The following is a 16,703-nucleotide window of genomic DNA, read 5'->3' as shown; positions in this document are numbered from 1 at the left end:
CCAGGGGAACGGTTACATGCACAAACAGCAAAAATTTAGGTATCTATAGGATTAACTGTTAGTCAAAGCTCCAAATCATAGGTCTACTTAGTGGTATAAAACCATACTGCCAAATACAGTAATACATTACCTTCATTGCTATTGTATATCTATGCACCAAGTAACTTGGCAAGATTGGAACATTCAGGGTTTAAGACTAAAAAATGACAAGTCACTTCAGAAGTCCTCAGGCTGTTAGATAGAACTTTGTCACAGAACTAGCAAAGTCCTTCCATTTAATTCAAAAGCTACTGCAAAGAACAAAATCAAATATGAAGAATGGGAAAATAGTGACTTAATTTCACTTACACGAGCAATACAATAATCTTTGGGATTTTCCTTCTCCAGACCGTATTTTTCCAGTGCTTCAATAACTGCAAAGTCAGCAGTATCCGTAGTGGACAGAAGGATTGTCTTGTATGGTATGTTTGGTCTTAAACTGTCTGCATAAATTCTCAACGTCCCACCTTGGAAAAGAAAACGAATTAGCAATGCTACCAGAGAACATGCAGCCATTTATTATGTTTCTAGCAGAACGTAAGAACAAAACACTTCAGAAATCATTTAGTCAATCCACTACTATATGAAAGTTACAAGACATCCCTGAAATAAATTTGCCTCAGTCACTAGTAAAAAAACTCCAGTGACGCCTTCTTAATTTCTCCACGCAAGTCTTCTCCCTAGTGCTTCACAACTCTTAATATTACCCGAAATGAAACAGTGACAACAACTGGATAAAAAACTCATCTTTCCTATCCTGACACCAAGTTCGCGCAGACTTTCAAAAATCTCCCCTCTCTTTAAAAGACCATTTAAGATTTTCCTCACAGGTGACATTTTCTACACTTAGAACTCCTCCTTCAATGCTCTTTCATGGACAAAACACAACAACATTTGAGGTTTTACTGGTATCAACATTGCTTAGTTCATTCATTCAATGCTGATGTTCATACAACCACTACGACCTTTATCCTCACCCCCAAAAATGTGAAATACTTCATCACCAATATTCACAAGATCTACCAGAACTCTTTGTGCAGATCTGAACAATCATTCCTTGCCATCTCATATTTGTGCTACCGATTGCATTTCTATGTTCAGGTCATTTAGCTTGTCCTTAGTGGAAGGAATGACATTTATTTCAGAAGACTTTCTTCACTTTGTCCATTTAATAAGTATAAAGCTGTCCCTATCTCTTGCCTGGTTTTAGCACTGTTCACAAGGTCAATGAGCATTTTCCCTCCCATCAATTTGCCCATCACTGAAAGCTTCGACTTGTACTAGTCACAGAACACATTCCTGTGGAATCTCAACTCTACAAATCCTAAACTCAATAACACCACAGATTAATTAGCCATGAGTATATATATCTATATTAAAAAAAAATATGTTGGAGAATGCATAAGTTAAGTCAAATTTAGAGGAGTTGCTGGCCTTAAAAATACTCTCTCGGTAAACAGTTTACTCTTTACAACTTAACCAGGAAGAATTTAAGTACCTGAGTCTGGTCTGCCATCAGAACTACGGAATTCCTGCATTCTCTTCTCCAGTTTTTGCTGTCGCCGCCGTTTCATAACCACCTCAGGATTGGATATTGTGCGAGTGAAGCTGGTCTCAGGCATATCTTTGTAAACCTCAGCTGCAAGGCGAGAATTCTCACTGCCAAGTGAGTTTAAGTAAAATGGAAAAAAAAAAAAAATGTCGTTAAAAGCTTAATATACATCTAACCAAATCACTCCATACATGACAAAAGTATTATAGAATCCATACACACAGGAGATCAATTAAGTTATGATGTCTACATTAATTTCACTTTTGCTAGGATTAACGCTGTTCGTGTACCCATGCGCATCTGAAATAACAACCTATTCAAGTACTGAAGGTTGCTAGTTTTCAAAGAAAAGAGGCCCTTTGCTGCTTAGAAACAAGAGGAGGTGTTGAAGAAACTTTACATTACACCCCTAATTTTACTCCGATTTACAAATATTGCAAATCATGTGGAAGCAGAGTTAACATGTGCTTGCCAATCATGCTTTTTCTTTTGCTAACGCACTTAAATACAACTCTAACGCACTCTAAATACAACTTTTAGTCAAAAAAATAAGATCAAGCTAAGTCATGACGCAGAAAACTGGAAAGATTATGCTGATGTCTGAAGAACACTGCAAACATATCCATGCAGAGCAGCACATACAAAAAACAATCATGAAGTCAAGAACAGAAAAAAGTTTGAAAAAAACCCCAAAAAATCAAGCTGAGCAGCTAAATCCTCCATTATGTGTCAACCCGTCAACTAATTTCTTTCACCTCTGGGAATCTGTTATCAATTAATAAGCTTTCAGAATTTATTTTGTTCCTGGGTGTATTTAAAAATCCATCATTATTGACTTTTTTTCTTGTGCATCACATATAAATCCTAAAGAATCTGGCAGAGAGATGAAGTTTAACTTAAGGTTAGACCTTTCTCAGCTTTCTACTTCTACACACAGTTATTAATCCCTGACTCCTGTGCTCCTTGTGTTTTCTGTATAAGGATTAAAGTATGTTCTGCCCTGTCTCAATGCATAAGGCGCAGATTTGGCAGCAAGAGTTGAAGAACCCAGAAGACTGGCTACCGAAATACACACCAGCAAAATAAACTGATAGTCAGGTGGCAAGCCAAATAGAAAACATCCCCATACATTAATTTTCCTGGGTAAAGACAGAACAAGCAAACATAGGGAGAATAATAAACCCACTCTAAAGTAAACGCTCAAAAATAAACATAGTGGGCCAAGTCCACCTCACCAAGCCTGTGTCAATTTCTGTAGAAGGACAAAGAGGAGGAAAAAAAGCTTATTTCATGGTTTAGAAACAAACCTTTCAGCAAAATATAAACACAAATCACAGAAATTGCCACCACGTATTTTGTGTTTTGATGCAACTGCACCCATGTCAACTACCTGCTCCTGAAAGGAACCACAATTTATTTTGTAGAGAAGGGAAATAAGTTATATGGACCGATCAAAGTTTAAAACACTTACATATCATCCCCATGAAGAAGTCTATCATCTTTATCTGATGCTTGTCGCAACGCCTCTTTTTCACGCCTCTTTTTTTCTTTTTTTTCTTTTTTTGAGAGAGTTCGTTTGAAATTCTGAATTACTCCCTCTTTTTCTTGTTTTTCAGGGCCGTTACTCTGAGCTTTCTGAAACAAGCGAGTTGAAAACAGCTTCCATCATTTTTAGTCCAATGAAAAGACAGTATTGGTTTTAACTCTCCAGATAGTGACACTGTGTCTTAATCAGATTTAACAACACTCTAGGCAACAATACTGCATTACACATAGATGGGACTAATACTTTCTGGAATAACACAGTAGGCAAAAATAATTTCCTTTTCCAATACAGGTATGAACTGATTAACCACCTTGTAACTCAAGAAAGCGAAGAAACAGCAGAATTTTACTTGAACAATGCTAACTATCTACTCGCCCTCAAAGATGAACTGCAAGCTGCAAAACAAATTTCTGCCTTCCAGTAAAAGTACTTCACAAAACAAGACTACACTTTATCTGCTTTCAAGACATTGAAGTTGGAGCATCAGATACCAATACACTGCAGAAGGAAGAACATTACAGAGGACGTTTCCGCTGTGGTGTATTTTTCCAAGTTGTCCTTCCAGTGTTCTGTTTTCCAATTCCTGCTCCTTGCATACACAAGATACCTGTAATCCTAGGCTTATTTGCCTTACATAAAGAAAACAGAAGATGAGGGAGAGAAGACGCGGGTTTTTTTGCTTCTATCAGGAAGTGGAAAACATGAAGAAGGAAGGCTGAAGATAATTCAATGAACAGGAAGAGCAAATCTGGTAGATGTAGCATACAATACCATTAATTTTCTCTCCTCACCTCTACCATAGATGTACCCTGTAGTCAAAAGTGTAGTGTAAGAATAGGTCATGTACCTATACCCAAAGCACCTTTAAAATTAACAAGGTCTAATTCCAAGAGTAAAAGAAAGTAACACTAAGCCCAAGATGAAAAACTTGTCTGAAAATAGTCTACACTGAACAGACTGTTTTCCACAGCTATAAGCATCCAAGTTAGATATAATATGTAATTATATGACTGAAGGAGCCAAAGTCCGATCTAATTTAATATTTAAATAACTAATATAAAAAGAAGTTTTTGTATGGCTGATGTTCGCATATTCCTCATTTTGCATTTGGAAGCTGGGGGCGGGGGGAAAGAACACTCCTTAAAAGGAAACAGTCTCTCATCAGTTTTGTTAAGAAACAGAATGTTACCTAGGGAGGTAACAATTTTTAGTTATTTAACTTCCTCTGGCATCTCCTTTTAAAGGCTCTGCAAGAGGCAGGAGTACCTCCTATGTGTTTGGCATCATATACTATTTGAGTAAAATTTTAATTCATCGTATTAGAACAAAGCAAATTCCAAGTTCTCTGGGCATTTCATGCTCGCATACTAGACAGCTACATGGATCAAAGCATCGCAAGTCATCTGAGAGATCACAAAAAACGCTGTGTTGCAAAGATGCATTTTAAGTATTTAAAAAGACTTTCTCTGGATATCAAAGGTGATCATCAGCAGTTGTCTTCAGGAATTCAAAAAGCAGAAATTATGTTTTAATATATAAGCAAATTGCACACATTTTGAAACTACTGTTACCACTAGCATATTCCTTGAAGACTCACCTTTGGAGGAAGCGTATCGTTTTCATTCTTGAGAACAAATCTTCCCTCTCGATCATCTTTGTTCCAGTTTAGTTGTACAACAAGAGGCTTCTCATCTACATCCAATCTTCTTTCTTCTTCAAAAAAATGAAAAAATCAATAACAGTTATTTGGCACCTCAAGAACACACATATTAGACAATTTCATGTAGCGTATTATACTTATCCTAAGTATATGAGAAAAATTTGAGCACGGTTAAAAAACTAAACAAGTTTTGTCATCTGATCTTCCTTCTAAATGTAGGAGACAGTACATATGCATAGCAAGATAACGATGTCTTTGCAGTTACATTTTACCAAATGAGAAACACTCCTACTGAATAAGGTGCCTCTTACAAGCCATGTTTTAAAAAACAGGAACTTGATCTGCAAAGGAAATAATCTCATTTTTACTACAGATTTTTAAAGAAAACTAAAGCAGAAAACACAAATACTATTCATTGCTTAAATAAGTGATGACACATGCACTTTTCCCTAATCCCATAGAATTCACATCAAGTCCTCACTCGTAGACCACGAAAAGTGACACATATACCAGTAAACTTCCCTTGCCTATCTCAAATTATTTTCAGTCTTTCAAAAGCAGAATTTAAAGTAGCTAAACCACTTCCGTAAGCCTCTGAAGCGCAAAAAAAGAAAAAGTACAACAAATAGTTATTTTCTCTGACTCCTGTCTCTATCACCACCTGAAGCTTTCTGCTGGGGTAGGGAGATACAGACGCTAGCAGTATCAAAAGGCCATTTAGATATCTAAGTTCCCCGCAGGTAACATGAAAGGATCTGTTTAAGAAACACAGTGGCCTCAAACAATATGATGTTGAGCTTACCTCAATTTAGTGGTAAAGGAATATACATTATAAGGCTACCTATCGAAGGTGAAAAATACAGAAGCACTGAGGATGTATAAACGCTTCAATCTAACACCTATATTCTCCCATTATAAATTTATTCTTTATCTACTGGTCCTAAAAATACCAACTCCATAAATATAAACAACAGGATGTCAACCACAGCATTTAATAGATCATAATCAAAACTTCCCTAAATTGTAGGTCTGATATGTGTACTTGTATTTTTAAATACCACTCTCCCATGCAGCAATCAGTAACAATACACTTAAGAACAAAACCCACCAAATCTTATGTGGTTCAAAAGCCGGGGCAAATCTAAAGATATTTTGGCTTGAGGATACCTAGGAAGGTAGAATGGATGGAGGAAAGACTTTGAGAATAAATACTAACCTCCGCTGACGTGCACCTCATAAAGTGAGTATTTAGGAGATGACAACATTCGCATGTCTGGTCGAAACTTTTCTGCAAGAGTTTCTATCACATCTTGAGTTGTGGCAGTACTGGAGACACGGATACATTTTGTTGCAAAATTTCCAGCTGCTTTGTCTTGAAAGTAGAATCGCATTACACCATGAAATTCCAGATCCTGCAAAGAAATAAAAAAACCAAATCTGAGTGTTGGCTAACAGCAATAAGGTTCATAGTTCTTTTATTATTTATTAGTTACAAAATACTCTGAAAACATAAGATATTCAAATATTACACTGGTTTTCAAAATTTTGAGGACAGTAGAATTTACTAACTAGGACACCAAAAACTTGAAAAAACAAGGATATTCTGTAAAAAGTGTTCAAGTACTCTGCATTTCCAGAAATAGTTAAAACTTGAATCTTTGAGTATTCAAATTTACAGCTATTGTCAAGTTTACCTGAAGAACTAACAGAAATATTTTTTTTTTTCTATGCCCAGAAACACATCTTGAGACTGGTCTCAGTATTTTTTGTTACCCAGAGCAGAACCCTGTATCCTGTGTCTGCAAAAACTACAGGCTAAATATGCTCAAGGAACAGAAACGTGTCTGAAATAGAACAGCTCTGTCCCAGTCATCACAAGCATCACCTTATCTCTCCTCTTTTCCCCTTTCTTCATGTTCTCCTCTCTCTTACGTTGGTATCTAATTGTCCTGGAAACAGCCTGTTCGGGAAGCTAAATAACTTGATTTATCTTGTATTTCTAGGATGGTTAGTCTTTGGTACACCTCCCTAAACACTCTGGGAGGGAAGAAAAGCTCCAGTACCAACATAAGGTAAACCAGAGTGAAGAAAGCAACCATGTTAAACATGTGGCTACCCCACAGCTGTTCAAACTGTTGCAAATTCACACCCTTAAATATTTCCTTAGCCATTAAGAGTCCTGTCCTCCACTCTAGCCTATTAAACTGCTGGAGGATATTGGCTGCTCATGCAACTCCATTACTGGTCTGAACATTGACTCTGAATTCAAATTTTAGTTCCCCAGTGGTCTCCACATGGCTGACTCTTGCCACCGCATCAATCCCAGCACTCATGGATCCCTGCACTCCGGGTGAATTAAGAAGACTCAAGTGCCCTAGTTGACATTGCCAGGTTTACTCTACAGTTTAATCATCATTGCTCCTGTGTTCAATTTCCACAGACTCTGAAATAGATACACCGTCTGGTGTCAAGTGTAGTGGTAGATTTCATGCTACGCACAGCCCTTTCCAGTACTACCTCTGATCTCAAGAAACATCACCATGTTTCTTTGAACAGCAAAGAACCTGAGATATTTACTGAAACTACCCTATCAGCCACCGAAATACACACAGAAGCAAGCACTATTTTCCTAGGGCACTCCCAACCCTGCACCAATTCAGCAGTCGAATGCAAAAGCACCATGGACCTATGACGATGGTAAATTCTGTTTTATTCTCAGTTGTTAAACAACTTACAGAATTAACCTTCCTGAGCCTAAACTGGTGTTCCCACAGAACTATCTACTGTTATCCCAAATCTGTGTTCCCTCCTGCAAGGAGCTATGGGTTCCACATACCTCATCTTCAGCTTAACTTCCACCTCCTCATGTACTCTGAACTTAATTGCAATTACTGAAAGGTCATTTTGAGACCAAAGAATCATAGAATGGTTTGTGTTGGAAAGGACTTTAAAGCCCATCCAGTTCCAACCCCCTGCCACAGTCAGGGACACCTTCTACCAGATCAGGTTGCTCAAAGCCTCAAACTTGGCCTCGAATGCCTCCAGGGATAGGGCATCCACTTCTCTGGGCAACCTGTTCCAAGTCTCAATTCTTCTACCCTGAATACTTTTTTAACAGCTACTACTCACCCTGAAAAGCATCCTCTCTGCTTCATTTCTTGTCTATCTACCTATTTCTAATTATTAATTAATTATCCATACAAGAATTTACCCCCATCGTGCAGAAGGCTACCAGGTGACTTCTGCAAATCCTACCTACCATAATAAATTGAAACTTGGTTACATTTATTCTTGCTAACACCTTCAGTGAGCTCCAAAATGTTTAAGGCACAACTTCTTGCAAGGCTCTGTCGACCTTTCCACCATGTATTATAATTAGCAAGTGTCCATGAACTCCATATGTCACAGTAGTTTCCAATCAGCACACACAACATCCTGAGTAAATGTCTCTTTAATAATGGCCTCATACTGCATTTATATCCAATATCATAAGTGTGTCCAGATAAATGGGTCATTATACGCCACTTAAAATTACTACATCCCTCACTTTCTAAAGAGTTATTGGATGAACACTGTCTGGTTCTAGCAACTTCCTTTCATGTCGTCCAGTTGTCCTCTAAACTCTTAGACGCTGATTTAAGAGAGTTTCTCTAATGAGTTACACATAAAGGGGCAAGGCAAGATTTTCAGCAATGAACACAGATGCAAAGGAAAGGTTTTTTGCTACCATCTTATCTTCTGAACTTTCTCTTATAAGGTGATCATCTTGTGGTCCTACAGCTTGTGTTGAGTTTACTCCTACTAATGTCCTGAAAGACAGTTACTAAGGACTTTTCAAAATTTATTCCTCAAATTCTTTTGTGCTATCCTATGCTTTTATATTCTACCTGCCAGATTCTATATCCTTACAATTGTCCTCATTTGGATATCACTTCAGCTTTCTAACAATTATCTTTGCCTGATGTTCCCATGCCAGGTTCCTTTCACACTTCCCTTGATAGCTGGCATACTTTTAGTCTGTACCTCCAGCATGGCATCTTTAATTCTTGGCAGGTGGTAAGTACTTTGCTACTAGTTGCTTCTTCTAGCTCTATCAGGCTTTCCTAGTGTAGCTATGCTGTAATCAAGTTGAAAAATTTTGCAGTTCCTGCAAGAAATATTAATCTAAGCATCTTATGATACGTAACATAGAGAGCTTTCTCACAGGTAAGCGTGAGCCACATCCCACACACTCTTTTGGACTGATTTAAATGGTTGGCTCTTCCGTAAATACTCCTTACTTATGAAGCTTCATAAAAAAGCCATGACTACTTTTATAACCAACTTAAGGTTTTGATCTACTTTATACATGATCTTTCTGCAGAAGCATCATGAAGGATTATCATACTGAATTTATAACATTTATTTCCCTTATACACAAGCGTTTCCCTACCACTACTTCAAGGTAGTGTTGAAGCAAGAACACCACTGCAAATCTTTTTTCAGGAGTTAGGTATTCTGTGAAATCCTATACACAGATAGGGTTCCAGTTGATTTTTTTTTAAAGGAGAAAAGATTGTTTTACTGAGAACAAATTTCACCATCAGACACGCTTTTAATCCTGTAGATTTCATCAATTCTCTACAACACAGCATCATTGGCAGAAATCCACGAGCAAAGAACTGCAAAATAGGATCTATTCAGAGACGATCTAGAAAACATTTCAAGAAGCTCTCTAAACTACCTGGGATTTACTACTACTACTACTATTATAGTTCTATTGCTAAAGCTCATTTCTACTTCCAGACACTAAGCAAAACAAAGGAGACAAAACTCTATCGTGTACACTTGAGAAACCACCTCAGTGTAAAACAAGGTTTGTTTTCCTTTTAAAAAAAGCAAGTAATGTGCTCCTCTGACGGATTGTCATTTGGGTTTTGTTTCATTGCTTTGACAACCTGGATGTGAAAACAACTGAATACAACTACCACTAGCTGTCCATTTCTCCCCATCTTCTAGACAGCTTCTCATGCTGTGACCCCACAGTCCATGTCTTCCCCTCGCCCAACTTTCACAATGCTCCACTGCTTCCCAGTGTAAATCTCTAGTTAGTCAAATGTCTGTTTGCAGTAGGTTTTAAACTGCTCCTTTGGGCCCTATTAGTGTATTACATGATTTAAATAAAAGCGTTTGGCGATATGGAAACCATTGATTTCTGATTTCAAAAAGTTAGGAAAGGAGGTGACAAAAAGGCAAAACTGAACCAAAACAAAACCAACCAAAAATCTTGAAAATTCTACTAAGTCTTTTTAAAAGCTTTGATGAAACAGTCTTAGAAAACATTGGTGTTATCAGCACTATCACCTTCCTCTAACATCCTCCTCAATGACCTCAGACCACCATTAACAGAAAGAGCACTAAAAAAAGCAGGAAGCAAGCAAACTTTAATGTGTAACAGAGTCTCACAGATCACTCAAGTAACATATATCACATTTTCAGCTTTAAATAAGTTTTCAAATCTGTCATCAAAGTTCTCCATGAAGCTTCAGAAAATTGTGTTCCTCCAAATGCTTTCTTTGATCTTTAAATCTAGCTCCCAGTAGCTTACTGCTACTGGGAAGGCAGAAGGCATTTCTGCTTTAAAGCAGTAACTGGTAATAATCAAGATAATCACTCATTTGAAGTTACGTTATACAGAAATGCAAGTAAGTCAGACAGGCAGAAAAGAGCATCTCAAGCTTCAGTCTCCAATTATGGAGGCTGGTTACGTATACACACAAAAGATGCTAACATTTACAGAAGACTGAGGTATTTAATACTTTGTTTATTTGAAAATCCCCACAGAAAACCAGCTCTTTTTCCTTCCACCTATCCTGTTCTTTTTAAACAAGGAGAACAGAGTCAAGAAGGAACATAAAAAACAAGTAGAAAGAGGAAAAAGAAAGCCCATGCTGTTAAGTGAGGTATGAAAAAAAGTCTGCAGCATGACACAGTGGGATTCGTAGCAGGGAAACCTGGACTTCCTGAAGAATCAGAGGGGCTTCTGCAAAACAAAGCAGTAATATCCAGGAACAGTAATCCATAGCCAGGCTCATGTATGAGAAAAGAAACTACTCCCTTCAAGGGTGAGAGAAGGTAATGAGGGAGCATTCTCCCGGTATGCAGGACAACAATCAATGTGACCACGAGGATCACTACTTCCCACAAATCCAGCAAAGAATACTCAGGCTTGTAAACTGCTATCCCACCCGTATCAATCGCAAAGCAAAACATACTTCAATACTTTAGGATACTGCATACTACCCATTTTGTAAACTATTCAGTCTCCTGAGTAGAAGAGAATATACAAGTTTCCCTTCAGAAATGCTCATCTGTAACTCTTCCAAGAGTCTATCTTTGATCTTTCTTAGTCACATTGATAACACTGTTTGCCATGCAAGTACGATTCTGCATGACTGCATATACAAAATACCAAACACGAGCACTAGGAATGTCACATCTTTCTTCCTTCCCCATTGAAATTCTATGGGCAAAACCCTAGAAGACGAACTCCTAACTAAGCTGTGATTATTATTCAGGTACACGTGCTTGTTGCCCAAGAGTTTTGCTAATAGAATATAACATAATAAAACCAATCCGCAGCGCGACAACTTGAATTAAAGCAAATACTAGTTGCACCCAAATGAATACAGGTCACAACACTGATAAAACAGGTCAGTGTAACAACAGTATTATTACAGCAGAATATTCTGAAATGCTTTTTTACCTGACCAGTTGACAGTCTACAGAGTGAAACTGAATTCTTTGTCTTTCCAAAAGCCATAAGTATGCAACAAATCTGTGCAAGTCTAATGAATATAGGTATACTAAAAAAAACCAAAACAACAAAATCCCATTCCTACAAGATTTTAAAACCCAAGCATATTAAATCACCAAGGGAGTATGCAATCAAAATATATGAGGATCAGGTTTCTACCATATATTCCCAGCAATGAATTTTTAACATGAAACCAAAGGATAGACAATATTTTTGTATGCATATTCTACAGCAAACTATTAAAAAGGAATTCCAAATAGTCTTAAAAAAAAAAATCCTGTTAACTCTTACAACATAAGCTACAGTTTTTCAGATACCTTCAAAAACTGCAGCTTCATGATTAATGACTGAATACTCTGAATAGTAATGTGAAGAGAGGGAAAGAACATTACAGATGAAAAAATGGCTCCTACAAAAATGACTTTCATCAGCTTTATTTCCTCTTTCAAACCTCTGACACCTGGATCAACAAAGACTTTCCAGTACAGAATGACTCATCCTGCCACAACAATTTATGAACACCATAATGTTCACAGAAGCAGGACCAACAACTGTGCTTTCTATCAGAAAGAATTATCAACAACCCACAACACAAGCAGCACAACTAAATGAAATCCCCTCTTTATTTTCCTGAAGAAAGCTACGTCTTTGGAATCAGCCCCACTACAATAAGAAACAAAGCTTCCAGATCGAAAAACAAGAGGTACTACAAACATTTTTAGAATACAAATGTAATGCAATATAAAACCCACTGCAGTATATGACAAATACTACAATAATAACACCTTAAACTAAAGTTAAGATTCATGTCTGTAAATATAACAAACATCCTAAAAAGGGATTTACTTTCATAAACGCAGCTTAAATGCCCGCGTGAACCTTGAATTGTGACCAATATAAATACTCTACTGCGTACTTCACATGCATTCTCCCTACTCCCCATTACCTATCTACCCACCTGGCAAGACTGATATAGTATAATAACTCTCGGGATGAAACAAATATTACTGCAATCTTGAATACATTCCTGATGATTTATGTGTCACAGTTCAAAAAAATTAAACTTCAAAACAGACCCATCTACATGAGGCAGATGAACGAGAATATTTTCCATTTACTTCAAAACAAAAAAATATAAGAAGAAAAAAACAATCAAAATCAACTTGATTTCAACATTTTTATTTTGCCAAAGCCAGGAGACTCAGTACTTAGCTGTCAACCATGCTTCATGCTGAAAACACTTAAGTTTTCACAACCTTCTACAGAAAACATTGTTAAAATAGCAACATGAAGTGTCTCGAAGTATCTAGAAGCAGTTACCATTAAAAACAAACAAAAATCTGCCAAGGGTGCTCCCCAAAAGCATCACGGACTTAACCTTTTGACTCAAATTTTCAAACCTACAGTAAATGATTGGGAAAATCTTAACATCGCTTGCAACACAGCAGCTGCCTGCCACCTGCAGGATATTTTTTGTTAAGCTGCAGTGGACAGCATTAGCTAACCTTTCAGAATTAAAACAAGAAAATGTAGATTCTTCTTACAAAATAAGATCTACATCAGTTAACCAGAAAACTAAAAGCACTACCAACAATTCTGTAACTATTTATGCACTCATTAAACTAGACTGCTTAAATTCAAAATGCAACATATAAAGCTACAGGAGACTAAATCATACCCCCTGATTAAATCAGACGTCGATTTATAAACCATATTGATGCCAATGCAACTGCCATTCAGTGATTCTCCCAGTACCACAATACTGAGAATCTGGTAGTCATTGTCAATAGACACTCTGAAAACATGCATCCCTACCCCACCCCCCCCAAAAAAAAAAGTTTTGGAAAATTCTTCGGAAGAGGTGACATGACAGCAAAAGTAATTGAAACACATTTGCTCTGTGAAAAATACCCTGAAATTCTCTAACAAAATAGAGATAAGGCAGAGTACAATAATATTTGAAATCAGGTAAAGAGCCAGTCAAAACCAAAACAAAGCCTGCTTTGAATTAGTCATGACATATTTAAAAACAAGAGCAAAATAACAAAGAATGATGGCCATCAAGAATACATAGCTTACCTTTCTACTGTTTACCTACAACCTGTCATTGTTGCTGAACCAAAACACAACAGGAAAACTCTAAGAGGGACACCAAAAGCATGATTTTCCATTGTCACTGCTGTTTGCCAACAACTTGCAGAGTTACAACCCTTGTATTCAAGCATCTTCAGGCATCAATCAGGTCACAAAAAAAGACTGCCATTTAACATTAAAAGTGCAGGCAACAATCATTTTAAAGCAACAGAAATTCTAGCTGCCACAGAAAGCCATTTCTCATACTGAGACACTTACTCCCATTTCCTCCCCTATGCCAGACACCATCAACCCACGGCTGTACAGCAACATGAATCAGGTTAACTAACTCTGGTGATAACTTTTTCCCCCACTCCACTCAATGTGGAGGAAGCTGTGAAAGCTAGCAGTTGGATGAAACCATCCTTCCTGCTAGCACCTTGCATTAACTTGAAGGAACCATGAAACAGCAACCTCTGCCAAGCTAGACATTTTATTCCCACTTCTGCATTGGCATCAGCACATACCAGACCCCGCAAAGACACTTACTTTATGGCGTTATAAGCCAGCAGGTACTTATTTTCTGCTTCAGGTTACGCTGACTTGGCATGCCCAAAATCTTTGTACAGGTCAGACAAGCACAAGATCAAAAAGGGAGCAGAAATATAGCAGCCAGCAGCTCATCTATCCAACCTGATCTGACTGCTCTTGCTTTCACACCTCTTCATCAACACGGTTGCAGCAGCAGCACACCTGGTCGGCTTGACAGCAGCTAGGCAACACTTAATTGCAAATTTCTGTTTTCTCATGCAGTGTTTATAAATTTCAGAAGGAACAGTTAGGAGTCTAACACCACAGAAACATGCCACTTCTACGTGCAGTTGCAATCCCGCTTTCAAAGTGGGGTTTTAAAACCTGAGGCAAGCAGGTTTTCAAAGGTACATTTCAAAAACTGCATGTAAAAACTTAAGATATGAATGGACATTTTTCAAAGGGAAAAGTAGTTCGAGCTCATTTATACAGCAGTATCACCACCAAAAAATGTTCTCTTGAAGATGCTGACACTGACAGGGTGGAACTGTGTGCTAGCAGAAACTGACAGCCCACAGCTAAAGTGGAAATTGTGGCCTGCTGCATAAACAGCAAATCTCTCAAAGATCTTAAAGACTATTTTCACAAGTGCATGACATTTAGAAAAATAAATGGGTTCTTCTGAGTCACAAATTGGAAGTTTAGAATACTGTTGTCTAAAGGGCATTTCCATAGCAGATACACTGCAAGAGTTCTGGGGTACTGGAGTTACATGATGTCTCTACAATTTCGAAAGACCAAATTGTTTCATCCTTACTAAAACTTTAGTAGAGAAACTTACTCGGGATCATCTTAAACCCATAAATGACAGTACAACTAGTTTTCAAATGTATCAGTGAAACTACTAAAAAATCAAAAGTTATTTTTTCACTCAAGTAGGAACAAAAATGCTCATCTACTTCTGACAGAAAGCTGTATTATTGAAACAACATTTCCACCAGCAACCAAGCTCATGAAGCCTAATTTCTTCTTGTGAGTGCCCTTCCCAAAGCTGATCACAGTTTTATTACAGGCGGCACAAATCAAATTACTGCCAACACTTCTCTCCTACATGGATTCTCTAGTGTTCAGAAGTACACACGCTACATAGTGGAAACTAAACCTGATATCTACCTGACCACTTAAATGTAGCAACTTTGCATTCTTGACCTGGTCTGAAGGTTCAGTCTAACAACTAACAGACCAACTAAAAACCACATTTGACAAGCTGGTACCTACTGATAGGCTGACACCAACCAATACACAGAGCAGATCAGAAACCATCCTCACTTGAACCACTTAACACTCACTCGACAAATCATTCATTTTTATTTACTCTCAGGATAACCTGTACAGTGGAAGTATAGGAAATAAGCTCTCATTGCCTTACAAAAAATACATGACAGCAACAATCTTTCAAATAAACAGCTGGATTAATTTCTTGTAACTAGCACTGCATTTTTATTCTTTTAGTATCAAAACAGTAACACGGTATCAAAAGAAGCCACAAAAGACTTAATTTTTACATAATGCAACCAGGGGTTGTGTCATATTTATTGCTCTGCTGACACAGCCAGGAAAGACTGACCCAACCTCTACTCTGTAATGATAGAATTGATTGTTACATTAGTTTCTTACTCCTGTGGGATGAGCTGGAATCTGCCCCATGCAGGGTTAAGACACCTAGCTACACTGACTAAACTAGAAAAACGCAGGTGCTATCTGATACTCTGCATACAAGTGCTCTGGCAACCAGGCTAATTAGTCAGGAGTTTAAAGCAAGAATGCTAACGAGCATAGTAGGAAACAAGCACCTGATTCTGCTGGAGAAGACAGAACCAGCTGTGTGCTTGAAAAAAAACCAAAACAAAACAACAAAACCAACTGACTTTAAATAAAAAAAAGATAACTCGAAAACCCACAGGAACCAAAATATTAGACTCTTAACACAAAATCTACTCTTGGCTGGACCCAAATGTCCTGCCCTATCCTCTGAGATGGGGGAGATCCAGTTTACAAAGATTTTAAAGGAAGCCAAGAATTTACTTCTTTCCCAGGAGACCTTAAGGTAGCTATGGATGTTGAGAAGTACACAGTACAAATAAAATGTAAGAGGATGCAATGTGGCAAAATGCAAAATAGGCAGGCCTACAAGGCATTATTCTGCATGTAAATTTGAGAAGAAAGGAGTCTGAAATGCAAAAAAACCCTCTCAATCTGTGTTCTCTTGTTTACCGTACTGTCAAGAGCTCACTGCCAAATTGACATTGCTGAAGGTTTTATAGCAGGTCAAGATCTTGCCAAAAAGCAATATGATAGCACAGGAATTGCACTGGACTGTTGCCAGCTTCATTAACCTTATTACCCATTTTACTACCTCAAGAGACATTAATGTGCAACATTTAATTTGTTCCAGTTGTACAATTATTGTCGCACTGTTTTGGAATTCGGTCCACAATCATAAAAT

General features: G+C 37.6%; 1 protein-coding gene across 25 annotated transcripts in view; it reads right to left on the bottom strand.

Annotated features, from left to right (window-relative positions):
- The window catches only part of AFDN (afadin, adherens junction formation factor), a 121,515-nt gene that overhangs the window by 80,496 nt on the left and 24,316 nt on the right, over nt 1–16,703 (bottom strand). For 16 of the 25 annotated variants that reach the window (XR_011337004.1, XM_069852235.1, XM_069852213.1 and 13 more), the window contains exons 2-6: nt 6,014–6,209; nt 4,735–4,850; nt 3,063–3,226; nt 1,538–1,698; nt 349–506 (exon numbers count right to left, since the gene is read on the bottom strand). Coding sequence is in view for 24 of the 25 variants with exons in the window: in XM_069852235.1 (XP_069708336.1) it covers nt 349–506; nt 1,538–1,698; nt 3,063–3,226; nt 4,735–4,850; nt 6,014–6,209 (795 nt within the window). In the remaining variant the exon portion in view is untranslated. The remainder of the gene's footprint in view (nt 1–348; nt 507–1,537; nt 1,699–3,062; nt 3,227–4,734; nt 4,851–6,013; nt 6,210–16,703) is intronic. The other 9 variants (XM_069852212.1, XM_069852217.1, XM_069852222.1 and 6 more) reach the window with 1 other exon arrangement.

This window comes from Phaenicophaeus curvirostris, chromosome 2 (assembly GCF_032191515.1).
Source record: "Phaenicophaeus curvirostris isolate KB17595 chromosome 2, BPBGC_Pcur_1.0, whole genome shotgun sequence".
NCBI classification, from domain to species: domain Eukaryota; kingdom Metazoa; phylum Chordata; class Aves; order Cuculiformes; family Cuculidae; genus Phaenicophaeus; species Phaenicophaeus curvirostris.
Note: the sequence above shows the minus strand (reverse complement) of the source record. Positions and strands in the feature narration are given on the sequence as shown.